The 14,018-nt window shown below is 43.1% G+C and overlaps 1 protein-coding gene across 1 annotated transcript in view; it reads right to left on the bottom strand.

Annotated features, from left to right (window-relative positions):
* Positions 1–1,058: 1,058 nt before the first annotated feature.
* KIAA1549 (KIAA1549 ortholog) overlaps positions 1,059–14,018 on the bottom strand; it is a 170,554-nt gene continuing 157,594 nt past the window's right edge. Inside the window, exons 22-23 of the mRNA XM_058723543.1 lie at positions 9,231–9,376; positions 1,059–6,805 (exon numbers count right to left, since the gene is read on the bottom strand). Of these exons, the coding sequence (XP_058579526.1) occupies positions 6,551–6,805; positions 9,231–9,376 (401 nt within the window). The 3' untranslated portion in view covers positions 1,059–6,550. The remainder of the gene's footprint in view (positions 6,806–9,230; positions 9,377–14,018) is intronic.

The following is a 14,018-nucleotide window of genomic DNA, read 5'->3' as shown; positions in this document are numbered from 1 at the left end:
ATTTGGTTTTGTTGAATGTGCTTCAACTTTCATAATATCCTATTCTGTTGCTTACTAGGCTTTTGTTTTCTAACATTAAACCTCTTAATCATTTAAAACATACTTGAAGGTCTCTTTCATAGTGGTCTATTTTTTTCCGATTTTTTAGGTCCAAACTCTTGTGGTTGCTCCTGTGACTTTTCCTTCATGAAGGTTTATTTTCACCCACGACTTGCAGCTGCTATCCACAGTTCCGACTTCAGCAAGAGCTGGCCGCCCAGAGGAGCACGGCAGGTGCTGGGCTGTGGGTGCCCATGGAAGGCTCACGCGAGCCTCTGCACGGGTCTAGGGGCTTGATCTGCACCAAACTTGTTTTAAAATTTTTAAATGATTTTAGATTTCGAGAGAAGCTGTAAAAATAGTGTTTCCGCATGTACTTTACTGACATTAAGAGAAGTCTTAGTAATCCTAGTAAAGTTAGCAAAACCAACAAAATTAACCTTTGCACAATACCGCTGACTAGCCTAGGGACTTTATTTGGGTTCCACTGGTTTGTTTTTGTTTTTGTTTTTTTTTTTTTTTTTCCCTCTAATGTCATTTGTTTTGTTCTCACTGCTCCAGGATCCCATCCAGGTTTCCACATTTCATCTCCTTGTTATGTTCTACGGCATTTTGTTCCCTTGGCTTTCCTCCGTTTCCAGGCGTTGTCTTGGGTTTCATAAACAACTCCAGGTTGACCCTATTACCTTTCAAGATTGTGCAGACTTTGATCTTCTCATTTACCTTTCTAGATTGTAGAGTCCTAATCTTTTAATTCCTAAATGAATCTGCAAGCATCAATTTGATTAGTGCAAAACACAGTGAGCAGAAGGGGGTGGCACCAACTCAGGGGAGTGAAAACAATTCTGCGAATTCCACAGGCTGACGAGACTCCTTTCCACTTAATTCCTCAGAAAATCAAAGTCGTAGGTGTTCTCGCCAGGGCCACAAAAATTAGAGAAAAAGATCATCTCCTTCAACCATCACATTTCACAAATGAGAAAAATGATCACGTTACAAAGGAAAGAAACAGAAAAATATCATTTGACACCAATTCATAGCATTTATTGACATTTCCATTTAAAATGCTAGGAAAGCAGTATAAATTGTAAACATGGAAACCAAACACTTGCATAAATTATTTCAAAAACTCTACAGCACATTAGAAAACAGTGCAGCTAATTGAAGGGTAGAAACATAACTGACAAATAGAAGGGAAGGTTCGATTACTAAATCATATACCCACACTGAAATTTAAGTGCCCGTTTGAGACCAGCAAACCATGATTGTCAAGTTCAAGTTGCAGTATTGATGCCACAAGTGGCCTCAATTGACTCTGCGTATTTTCGTACATTATCACTCACAATCCAGGAAGGAGAGTGCAGGAAGAGTCAGAGGAACGTGGACCTTGACAAAGTAGGAGGAGACAAGCAGGTATCCCAGAATGGCTCTGCTGAGCCTCCTTTCCTGCAAGGGTAATGAGCCCAATTTCCATGCTCCTTCGAAGATGCTCTGGAGGAGGGCTAAGCAGAGTGTATACCCCTTCCTGAAATGAGCCCTCTGGTGCTTAGAGCAAGTGCGTTAATCGGTGAAAGCCTCCTTCTTTCCCCCCATGAACAAGAGGAACAGCACAGGGTGTCTCGCTTGAACTTGGCCCTGTGCTCTTCCTAACTTGCACACTTAGGTTGTCAAGTCATGAATACTTGAATCAGGGGCATGAGACCCTTCACGACGCTCCAAGTTGTCCAGAAAGTTCTGGTGGAATCAGGGACCAAGCGACTCAAATCACTGTCCCTTCTACTATTCACTCTTTCTTTAAATGTGAAGTGGCCCCAGGGCAGAGCAACCCAGAGGAAGAAAGGCAAAGCAAGGAGCCTGCGTAACTACCCTGTGGGAAACTAATTTGGACTAGACCACCTCAGCTTAAGACATTCATTCCTTCTCTCACTTGCTTGCGGGTTCCTAACTTTGTTTCATGTTTCCAAAGGCATTTAAAATGCTTTTCCTAAATTTCAATGCTGCTGTGTGTTCTTAAGATAAATTCTCAAATGTACTGTTAACACACACAAGCATGGAATTAGGATCGTACCGTGAGGTTTCAGTTTTCAAGTCTTTTTAATATTAGAGAGAGGAGTCCTAAGCACTGAAAGTTGCCTCCAAAAATATCAAAAGAAACCTGAAATATACACACCCCTTATTCATTAGGTAGTAAGTGTGAGCCTGTTACATTTTATGAGTATGTTACAGCAGTTGCTCTTAGAAACCCCTCTCACCTGTTACAAGAATATCCATTAATGTGTTGGATTAAATGTCAGAATGAAGTTCAAGTTACCATCCCATAAAAATGCATTTTGTGATCAAATGGTCAGTGTGCAGGTACAGAAGCAGACCCCCTCACCCTCCCGCCGGGACAAATGTGGATAAGCAGGCTCTGGAGACTGGCTTTGGAGGTAGAAATGGAATGGCTGCAACTCACCTCGAGCAGAGGTCAGTGTGGTACTTAAGACTGGAAGCCCCCTTCTTCCCTGCCCAGAACCTCAACCAGCTTTCCTTTCAACCAGCAAATTCATTCATGTCTGAGAATCCAGTAGGAAAGGGGACGGGAAGTTCATGTAATGATTAACGTGTGAATTACTGCAAAAGCAAATCGGTGTCCGAGTGACCGGTTTGGCCACTGGAGCACTAAGAAGTGCGAATACAGTCAACACTGACCCTGTACACAGTTAAATGGGAGGCTCAAGAAGCACAGCATTACCTGTTTCGGCCCAAAGCCTTCAGGTGCCCCTCTCACCTGTGCTTTGCATCACAGGCCTCACGCCCTGAAAAGTCCAGTTGGCAAAACCCGCTTAGTCTGCTGCTCAAAAGTCATATGCCACCAAAATCAAACCGTATTCTGAAATTAAATAAAATCTGGAGAAAAATTGTGTAGGTAGCTACAAAGAAGTGGAATGTATTTATTTATAACCTACTCTGCTCCACAAAGGATTTAATGTGGTTTTAGGGCTGACCACTGAGATCGGCTCTACGCCATAAACCTTGGTGGAATTCTTGCAATATTTTCATACTTTAGAATTGGTTCCTCCAGCAGTTCTTGGTACCTTTCTCTTCCCTCCTCCAGACTGGATCTCTTGCTGAGCAGACCTTCTTCGCAGACCTGGCCATTTTCTTGCTGTACTACTGCAAACCCGTTCTCACAGTCCCATTTCCTCCTCTTGTTTTATTAAAACTCCTTACAGAGTGCGGTTAGGGATCCTGTCCTCATACTGCAGCAGATCAAGTTCATGTTCAATGACAGCTTCGCCCACTTTCTACGTCCTTCCTCAGGCCTACTCCCAGCTCTTTCCTTGCCATCTCACCAGCTCCCCCGTCTTCATTACAGTAGCTTCTCAAGTGGGCTTCTCCCCAGAACCCCGTGGTTTCCAAAGTGCAACTTCCCTTCTCCTGAGTGAGTACCCAATGCACTGGTGTATTTTCAATGAATCTTTCTGACGTTCACACCACATTATGTATCTGTATCTTCTTCTGTCTTTTATACCCATCTGTGCTATCTGCCTTAGACTCTAAGATCTCAGAACACAGGGCTCATGGTGACTTTTTTGGTGCTACAAACAGCAAAAAATCATGAGCAGAAAGATGTTTGATAAACACTGTTTTGAAATTAATGGCAACGGAAGCGAATTTAAAGCAAATCGGGAGAGAAGAAGAGACACACGGAGACCTTAGTTTTGCTCTGGTTACCTCCACGTGAATTCATTCACTGGTAGATGACAGCGTATCAGACTGTCCAATTCCAGTGCAATCATACAGATAACATCTTACATTTCACCAAGCTTTGTGCTCCCTCCTCAAAGGCTGTTTGCACATATGAGCACATGTGAATCTCAAAACAAGAAATTCTGGGAGGTGGGCAGGGGAGGTCTGTTCTCGTTCAGCTGATGAGGAGAATGAGGCTCAGGAATGGACCTGACACAGCAAGTTGGTGACAGAGTAGTCTCTGAAAACGATCATTTCTCCAACTCTCTCTAAAACTGTAACTCAACTTCATAGCTTGCATTATTACCACTAGAACTTTCAAACTAAGGAAAAAGAGACACAAAATTTAACTTTTCATTTTAGAACTCCAAGGCCACCCACGATCGACTTGAGGACCTTTCTTTTAAGTAGATCACGTTAACTGAGCGTCCGGAGATCCATTTGGGTGTGGTGCTCCCCACAACAGTTAGTCTGTCCTGAGTTCTGTGACAGGTAGACTGCTGCAGGTGTTTAGAGAACACAAGTGCAGACCAAGTGTGGTTTACGACCAACTCACGAACCCTGTGATCCCACAGGCCTGCTCACACCACGCCACACCCTGCCGGTTATCACATGTTATCTTTGGTCTTGACATTTGCTTAAAAGTGTATCAATTCTAAGCACAACAATACAGGTAGAATCCTTTCATGCTCATCTGAAAGGCATCAAGATCCCCTACTGCAGCTCCCTGGAGAACAGACATCTGGTTCTGTGATGGACACAGGAGGTAACGATTCTTAGTACACTGGGTACAAACACAACACTGAGCAGAACAGAAGGGAGCCTGTGTTTATTCCATTTGCTGTCACACAGTCTGAACTCACTGTAAGGTGTCCCAAATAAAATTCTGCTTGGGTATCAGGAAACCTGGTATTTCTGAATGACATGCAAAGTACTCCTCCATTTTGGGGAGAGTCTGGTATGTGACCAAGACTGAGAGGTAAGAAATCAAGCCCAGAGGGGGGTCTTCTCTCCCACACTCCTTGGAGCCTTTGAGGGCTGCCTGAAAAGGGGTCTCCGTTCCTTTAACATCCTCGAGAGACTTCCTCTCCTGCGCCCCTTCTCTTCCAGAGGGGCAGGGATGAAACGGCTACATTTAACTTCCCAGAAGCGAGATGCCCTGTATCGTAAGACCATCTGACAGACTGCAATGAGGAAGCGCTGAAACATGATTCTGGCCCCCAGTGATTACATTTTGGAAACCTATTTCAGCTGTTGCAGGGTTCTTAAGACTTGATGCAGATTTTGATTCCTCAGAGTCCTGAATTCTGCCTGTTGATTTGTGATTAGTTAAAAGTAATAGCTGATCTAATAAAAAACGATTCAGAGTGGAAATCAGTTATCTGTTTTTCTTCTGAACTTCACTCAAGTACCAGAAAGCAGAACGGCCCTTATTATTATGATCCTTCCTCGAATCTGGGAAGTAGGGAAATGTTTACTTCAAGAGTGAATCTCAAGAGAGGCGATACCCTCTGTCAGGCCCCAAGGACGTAAGATGGTTTTAACAGTCACTCAGCAGTCGTGCACAATAAAATCAGAAACTGGGAGCAACTCCCTCCTTTCCCTTGTGGTCCTCAAAGCACCTCTTTACATTTCTTGATTTATTACAAAGAGGCTGGACCGAACTCCATTTCATTTCCAGGTCTTGAACACAGAGAACATGATTACTAGAAATGCACTCGTGCATAACAATCTGTTGGCCCTAGGAGTTTTCATAGACAATTTTTGCTCGTGGGAGATTTCTCATTCAAATGTGATTTGCGAGCAACTCATCAGCTAAGTGCAAGGATTAGTTATGACCTCCTGAAAGCCGCCTCCTCTAGCACTGGCCTTACTGATGGCATGCGCTGAGATGGGATGCTATTGGCAGTCACATGCGCCCAATTAATTAAACAGCAAATACACTTAAGAATGTAAATCTAAACTTCGATATGTATTTTGAATAACCAAATAAATAGTAACGTTTCCCCTCCCCGCGCTGGGAGGTTTTTTTGTTTGTTTTCTCCTCCCTAGGACAAAATGAAATCCTCAACATACTCTTCCACTGAAAAAGCCAAAGTTTGCATTTCACAGACATAAAGGTGAAGGGGGCCCTCGGAGCTGTAGCACCAGAAGTAGAAGGAAAAATGCAGATGATGGCTTCTTTTGGAATCATCAGGCTCTACAATCTATCATTTGGTTTCTCACTAGTAGCTTTGTAAATTCCCCAACAGTCTTAGTATTTTTGTTGTTAATACGACTATTAAAATAAGTTCCTATGGAGAAAAAGAGGAAAATCAAGCTGTTAATAAAATGTCTTCAAATCTCTTTTCTCAAAAAACAAAGCAGCAAGTTCATCATACAAACCAGTCTGAATCACATCTTCCCACAGAAACGCTGGATTCCAATAATCCCTAAACCATCTACACAATTTTCATCCTTTACCTTTAAAAAGGAGACTAATTTAGTGATTTTTGTTAGCTTAGTCTTAGGGTTTGTCTTCATGAAGTGCTGCTGGCTTTTGGCCAAAAGTACGTAAATTTCGACTAAAACCCAAGTGGTCAAAAAATTGCCAACCGATTAAAAGCATCATGAGCTGTCATGTGACTTATGGCATCTTCTAAAATTGCAACTTGCTCCCTTACATGGGCGCCTAGCCCAGGAGATGCACATCCTCTTACAAACACCCACTCAGTTGATTTCCATTTAGTCTTGCTTCCACGGGAAGCAGATACTTGGCAAATCTGCAAGGCGAGGCCGATCAGCTGTGGAAGTTCTGCACGGCGGTCTGTTTCTGGGAAAGCCGGAGGAGCTCCTCGCGGATCGCTTTGATGAGAGAAGCCGAGGAGTGGCCGGGCTGGAGGTCTTCTGTGGAGCTGGTGGCGTAAGCCAGCCCCGCGCCCTGCAGCCCCCTGTGTGGGAGGTTCCCAGGAGGAGCGGAGGGCTCCCTGCCTGAAGTCCTTGGCACCTGGAACAGCGGTGAGGAAGAATACTCCTGATGGCCAAGGATGTGCGTCTGAAAGAACATAGCAAACGTTACTGTATTTCCCATGTAAGAACAGCAGGGAAAGTCAAATTCGCTGGTGGTAGGTGTACTCCCAGGATGACTTCTGACCACTGCCCACCCACCCTGGCTCTCCAACAAGGCCTCAAGGTGGGCTGGACAGACTGTGGAAGAAGTACTGGAGGGGGAGCAGTACAATAAAGAAACCCTTGGACTTCACAGATGCCTAATAAATACTTGCTTAAAAGCAGACAGAAGGAATGATGAGGTTGGCCAAGTCTCTGGGCCTCTATGTGTGGAGGTCAGTGGTCCACTGGGAGAACAGGAAGGGACCTAGAGAGCTGGGGTCCCTTCCCTGAGGAGGTGAAAGGTCAAATGAGGGCATCTGAGAGCTGGAAGAGGTGAGCAAGTCCCTGCAGAGCAAATGACAAGAACTACCTCTGCTCTGGGCCTGGAGCTTTGGGAGGGTGTGCCTGTGACACATGCTGAGACCACAGAACATGCACAAGATCACGAAATCGTTTTCCATTTTATTCATGTGTGTCTACTGACTGTTCTGCAGACCTTTTTCTTTAAAAAGTTATCTGCACTGGGGTACCTGGGTGGCTCAGTCGCTTTAAGTGTCTGACTTCAGCACAGGTCATGATCTCGTGGTCTAGGAGTTCGAGCCCCCCGTCGGGCTTTGTGCTGACAGCTCAGAGACTGGAGCCTGCTTTGGATTCTGTGTTTCCCTCTCTCTCTGCCCCTCCCCTGCTCATGGTCTGTTCTCTCAGTCTCTCAAAAATAAATAAACATTAAAAAAAAAAAAGTTATCTGCACTGGGGTACCTGGGTGGCTCAGTCGGTTGAGCGTCCAACTGTTGATTTTGGCTCAGATAATGATCTCAGGATTCGTGGGATCAAGCCCCATGTCAGGCTTTGCACTAAGAGCACAGAGCCTGCTTGGGATTCTCTGTTTCCCTCTCTCTCTGCCCCTCCCTACACACTCTCTCTCTCTCTCTAAAAAATAAACATTTTAAAATAGTTATCTGTACTGTAACACACGAGAGTTTTGCCTATATTTACATAATATAAATTAATTTGGCATTCATTTGACCAGAATTATACTTTTCAGTGATTTTTTTTTCATATTTTTTCAGTGAAAAATCTCTCTTTGGATGTACATATAAGTACTAAATCTGTGGTTTCACTTATGCTAAAAATTAGCCTAACGGTAAACACGGCGTTCAAGCTCTAGAATATTCCTACATTTCACGTTTCCAAATAGTGATAAAAGAGGCAGTATAAAGTGAACGCTAGATCTGATAGGAAAACACAAAGCACAGTAAAAAAATAAGCTGGGCACAGCGAAGGCAGAAAAAGAAAAGTGTGAGCAAATGTCAAGTAGACACCTGAGATTCTAAGTATAAGAGCATATCTGATAGGGGAAAATTACATTCTGGAGTTAATTTTCTTTCTCTGAATAGTAGAACCATCTGGCCATGAAAAGAATTTAGTGTATCTGCTGGAAAGACACATAAATGCATGTAAAAGTCTTGAGAAAAATGAAGGAAATCATTTGTGGAAATTACCTGTGCCCGTATTGACTCCATTCCTACAAAGGAGCAACCAAAGCGAGGAGAAGCCTCTAAAAGAAACCCTATGTCTTGGAATGCTCCAACGTGTGAGACTACGGCAGAAGCATCTCGTGGGGGTCAGAATGGATATGACGTTGATTAGCCCACCACAAAGCACAAATGGTGAGCAAGTAGGCATGTGAGATCATACATGTGTATACAACAGTAACACCAAAGATCAAGTCCAGATTTTAGTCACCTACAGGTTCACATTCTCTACTTGAAATTTAAAATCAGTGAGACAGAAAGCAGAATTGTGGTTGCCTGTAGCTGGGGGAGAGGCAAAGGGCACTTAGTGTCTAATGAGCACACACTTCCCATTTTACAAGATGAAAAATGCCAAGGAGACGGATGGGGGTGATGGTTGTGCAACATCACGAATGTATTTGAAACCACTGAGCTGGGAAGGGTTAAAATGGTAAATTTTATATTATGCGTGTTTTACCACAATATAAAAAAATTGGAAAAATTTTCAAAGTAGCTGTTACCTATAGGTCTCTGCCCAGATTTTAATGTAACGAACATCACTTTTATTACTTTTTCTGCAAGGTTATTTTCAAAAATTCACTACTTTAAGTCTAAAATCTGCCTCAAGAAAGATGATACACTTTTGAAAAGTTCAATGCCAGTACTCTCCCCCTCTCGGTGGGTGGGAATTTATGATCTAAAAACTGCAGGCAAAAATACACTTATGGAGAAAAAAGTGAGGGAGTTAGTTACAACTTTTATGTATGTAGGTTTTAAAGAGCGATCCTCAAAGCAGAGGCAGAAGCAGCTAAATTAAGTGATTATTCCGTGATGACCCACACACAAGATACTCACAGCCTCTCTTCGGCCCGCTTCATCCTCCCCGTAGGAAGGCCAGCCTGGTCCCCCATACTGGCCGCCTCTGTTCGGTGGGATTTCCACTGGCTGGGCTCCAATTCTGCTTGCAATCCCCACCTGTGTCAGGTGCTGAATCTGGGAGCCTGAAGGAACAGAGCGGGCACTTGGGTCAACACTTGTTGAGAAGCGAAGCCGCCTGGCAAGACGCTTGCGTTTTGACTACAGATCTTCCTTACGGACAAGGGATACAAGCGTTGTTCAAACACGGCCCCAATTCCATCTCCAGAGGATGATACTTCCTAGGAAAAATGGACTGTGGATTTCTTGGTTCCTCTTACTTCCGTTTAATACGGTGCCTAACAGTGATGTTCTTATGTTCCTATATAGACATCAGAGGACAGGGAATAAAGGCTATAGCGGAGGGCCTTTCCACTCATTTCCAAGAGGTTATAAAGAAGGATGATCTTATTGATTCCAAAGAAAGAAGGGAAAGGTTTTGGAGAAAGCTGAAACCTGGCTCCTGTGTGCTCGTGTTTCTGAGACTCACGAGGAGAGAAAATACAGTATGTATTTGTCCTTAAAAGGCAGGGTGTGTATTTCTTTGATTTCAGAATGTTTACGTACATTTATGTTCACTATATTTACACTGTTTCCACAACTTAGGCATGTCATAATTAAAATTTTAAAGCCACCCACCCAGCGTCTTCAGGGAGCTATGCTGATGGCAAAGCCAGGAGTCTCTCTACAGCTCATTCTCTACACGTAGACAAGCTGTGGCCTCGGGGAGCTATGAAGGCCAGGCTGTAAATGACATATTTTCCTACTCCATCAACTTATGGCATATGGATATATCCCTACTCCATAGATTAAGGGAGACAAAAAAAGTGACCTTTAAGCTCTGGGAAATCAAATACTTGTTCCCAAATGCTCCCAGGATCATCAAATCCGTCTATGCTGTGCAGACTGGCCCTACGAGGTTCAGAGATTTCAGAGGTAGGGAAGGGGGTCCTCTCCTTCTTCCAGCCTTCTCCTACTCTAGCTGTCAAAGTAACAGCCTCCATGAACCAAATACATGTTTTTAAACAAAGGAATGCCACAGTTTCATTTGGATGTGTAATAACTAAATGCTAAAGGTCAGAAAAAAACCTGCTAGGCTCCTGTCAGAGCAATGTACCCAGAAGAGCTCTTGCCAATTACTGAAGTTTCATAAAATTGATTCAAATTATCAGGACCAGGGCACCTGGTAGGCTCAGTCAGTTACGTATCCCACTTCAGCTCAGGTCATGATCTTGCAGTTTGTGAGTTCGAGCCCCACGCTGCACTGCCAGTGCAGAGCCTCCTTGGGATTCTGTCTCTCTGCCTCTCTCTCTGCCCCTTCCCCGCTTGCACTGCCTCTCCCAAAATAAATAAACAAACTTAAAAAAATAAAATTATTAGGACCATCAGTACGGTTTGCTCAACAGATACTGGTTGAGCAAATCCTGCAAAGAACAAAAATGTAGCATGCTGTTCCCCAGCATTTACCAAGGTGCACACAAGTGCACAGACAGAAAAGCATACCTTTGTGTTAAAAGTGCAATGGTAATGGTAGTCAAAATCATAATTCAGACACAATTCTGTATCTTGCTTTGTTTACTCAACAATACGGCACGGGCTTTCCCCATGATTCAAGTGGGGCATCACGCCCAGGAAGCCTGGGTTTGCATTCCAGCCCCGGCAGTGACAGCCCTGTGACCTTGGGCAGCCGGCTACCACTCCCACTGAGCCCTGATGCCTCATTTCTCACGTGGGGAAAAAACACCCACTTCATGATGTTATTTTCAGAATTGAAAGAGATAAAATAGGTCAAGTACCATAAACATAAGAGGCAATTGGGAAATCTTAAATCCTCTTTTTCTGATTCCTTTTTGAGCTCTTCGTTTTAAATAGCTACACACTTGGGGACTTCCAGAGAAGGTGGCGAAATAGAAGGATCTGAGGCTCACCTCGTCCCACACTGACACCGAGATAACACCCACATCAGTGTAAATAACCCAGAAAACGACCTGAAGTCTGGCAGAACAGACTCTCCACAACTAAACATAGTGAAGAGGCCATATCCAAAAGGGTAGGGAGGGCAGAGGCATGGTCAGGAACAAAACGGACCCTCCAGATTGTCCTCAGGAGGGAGGGTCACTTCAAGTACAGAAAAGGGTGAGAAGCAGACCCCACACCAGGCACCCCAGGCACAGGGGACTCGAACTGGGAAGACAAACCCCCTTATCATTTGGCTTTGAAAAACCAGAGGACCTTAACTTCATGAATTCTTACAATCAGTGGGGTTGAACACCCGAAACTTTAAAAACAAGCAGACTCAACTCTGGTAGTCAGAGGGCAAGAGGAAACTGAGTCTCCACCCTTAAAGAGACAAGACAACAAACAGCTCCACTTAGATACAGCATAGAAACAGCAGTTTGAAAAACGCCTGGGATATAGAAGTGTCACTTCCCTGCCCTGCCCCTCAGCCTATATAGGTGACACCTGCGGGAACCAGTGCAGCACAAATACTCTCCACCGAGCTCGCTAACAGTGCCCTGCACCCCTGCACTCTTCTGTGGACTTACCCCCTCCCACCCACCCTTAGCACCTCTCCAAAGTGGCTCCAGGTTCCTCCCAGGGCAGAACTGAGAAACCTTGCTAATACCAGGCACCCTATTCCCACATTCTCCTGCAGACACACCCCCTCCAAAATGCCCTTGGCAGGAGTCCATCCAAAGAGGCGCCCTAAGTGTGGCAGTGTGCCAGGAACCCTGAAAGGTTCCACTCTTTTTTTTTTTAATTTCTTTTAAATCCTAACCATTTTCAACATGCTGTGCCACATATGTCTAGTTTTTCTTTCTTAGTGGTTCATGTTTTGGTAAAGCTTTCTTTGCCTCTGCAGATGTATTGATCTCTCTTAATATGTTACACCATCTTTGTTGTAAAAATACAAGTCAGAAGGCATAGTCCTTAATATTTCTAATTTTATTTTAATAAAGGGAATCGGTTTCCTGGCATGTAGCTAGCCAGGTCTTCTTAAAAAAAACAAAAACAAAAAAAAAAGCAAACAAAAAACTCAACAGGATAAAAAATGAGAATAGATTAAGGGAACTCAGCAATACAATCAAGTACAACAAGATTTGCACTAGAAGGATCCCAGAAGGAGGAGAGAGAGAAAATGGGCCAGAAATTTATTTGAAGAAATAATAGCTGAAAGCCTCCCAAATCTGAGGAAGGAAATAAAAATCCAGATCCTGGAGGCACGGAGAGCCCTCCACAAAATCAACCCAAGGAGGTCCACAACAAAACACATAGTAATTAAAATGGCACAAAGTAGTGATAGAAAGAGAGTTTTAAAAACAGCAAGAGAAAAGAAAACAGTTACATACAAGGGAAACCCCATAAGGCTATCAGTGGACTTTTCAACAGAAACTTTGCAGGCCAGAAGAGAGTGGCATGATATATTCAAAATGCTGAAAGGAAAACAAAAACAAAACCTGCAACCGAGAAACACTCTATCTGGCAAGGTTATCATTCAGAATAGAAGGAGAGACAAAGAGTTTCCCAGACAAACAAAAGTTAAAGAAATTCACCACCGCTAAACTAGCCCTACAAGAAATGTTAAAGGGGATCTTTGAGTGGAAACAAGAGAACATAAGCACGAATAAGAAAAATAGGAAGCACAAAAGCTCTACAATTAAGCATAACCATAAAAATCAGTCAAGGGATTTACAAAATAAAAGGATGGAAAATATGACACCATATACCTAAAACACGGGAGGGAGAGGAGTAAAAATTTAGTGCATTCAACTAAATGGGTTCAACTTCAAGTGACGATCAACTTAATATAGACTGCAATATGCATAAGACATTCTTTTCTTTTTTTTTTTTAATTTTTTTTTTTTTTTAAGGTTTATTCATCTTTGGGACAGAGAGAGACAGAGCATGAACGGGGGAGGGGCAGAGGGAGAGGGAGACACAGAATTGGAAGCAGGCTCCAGGCTCCGAGCCATCAGCCCAGAGCCCGACGCGGGGCTCGAACCCACGCACCGCGAGATCGTGACCTGAGCTGAAGTCGGACGCTTAACCGACTGAGCCACCCAGGCGCCCCATGCATAAGACATTCTATATAAACCTAATGGTAGCCACAAGGAAAAACCAGTAATAAATATGAAAAAATAAAGAGAAAGGAATTCAAGCATATCACTAAATTAAACCAGTAAACCACGAGATAAGAGAGTAAGAGAAGACGAAAATAGAAAAGAACTACAAAAATACTGTAAAACAAGTGACAAAATGACAGTAAGTACAAAGCTATCAATAATTATTTTGAACGTAAATGGACTAAATACACCAATCAAAAGATGCAGGGTGACAGAATGGATAAAAAAGCAAGACCCATCTATAAGGTGCCTACAAAAGACTCATTTCAGACCTAAAGACACATGCAGACTGAAAGTGAAGATATGAAAAAATATTTATCATGCAAATGGAAGTGAAAAGAAAGCTGGGGTAGCAATACTTGTATCAGACAAAATAGACTTTAAAACAAAGACTATAACAAGAAACAACGAAGGACACTACATAGTCATAAAGGGAACAATCCAACAAGAAGATATAACAATTACAAATATTTATGCACCCAACATAGAAGCACCCAAATACAGGAAGCAGCTATTAACAAACATATAGGAAGTATCAATAGTAATACAATAACAGTAGGGAATTTAAACATACCACTTACATTGTTGGATAGATCATCCAAAG

Source organism: Neofelis nebulosa, chromosome 4 (assembly GCF_028018385.1).
Source record: "Neofelis nebulosa isolate mNeoNeb1 chromosome 4, mNeoNeb1.pri, whole genome shotgun sequence".
NCBI lineage: Eukaryota > Metazoa > Chordata > Mammalia > Carnivora > Felidae > Neofelis > Neofelis nebulosa.
The sequence above is the reverse complement of the archived record's forward strand: the minus strand, read 5'-3'. Positions and strand labels throughout refer to the sequence as shown.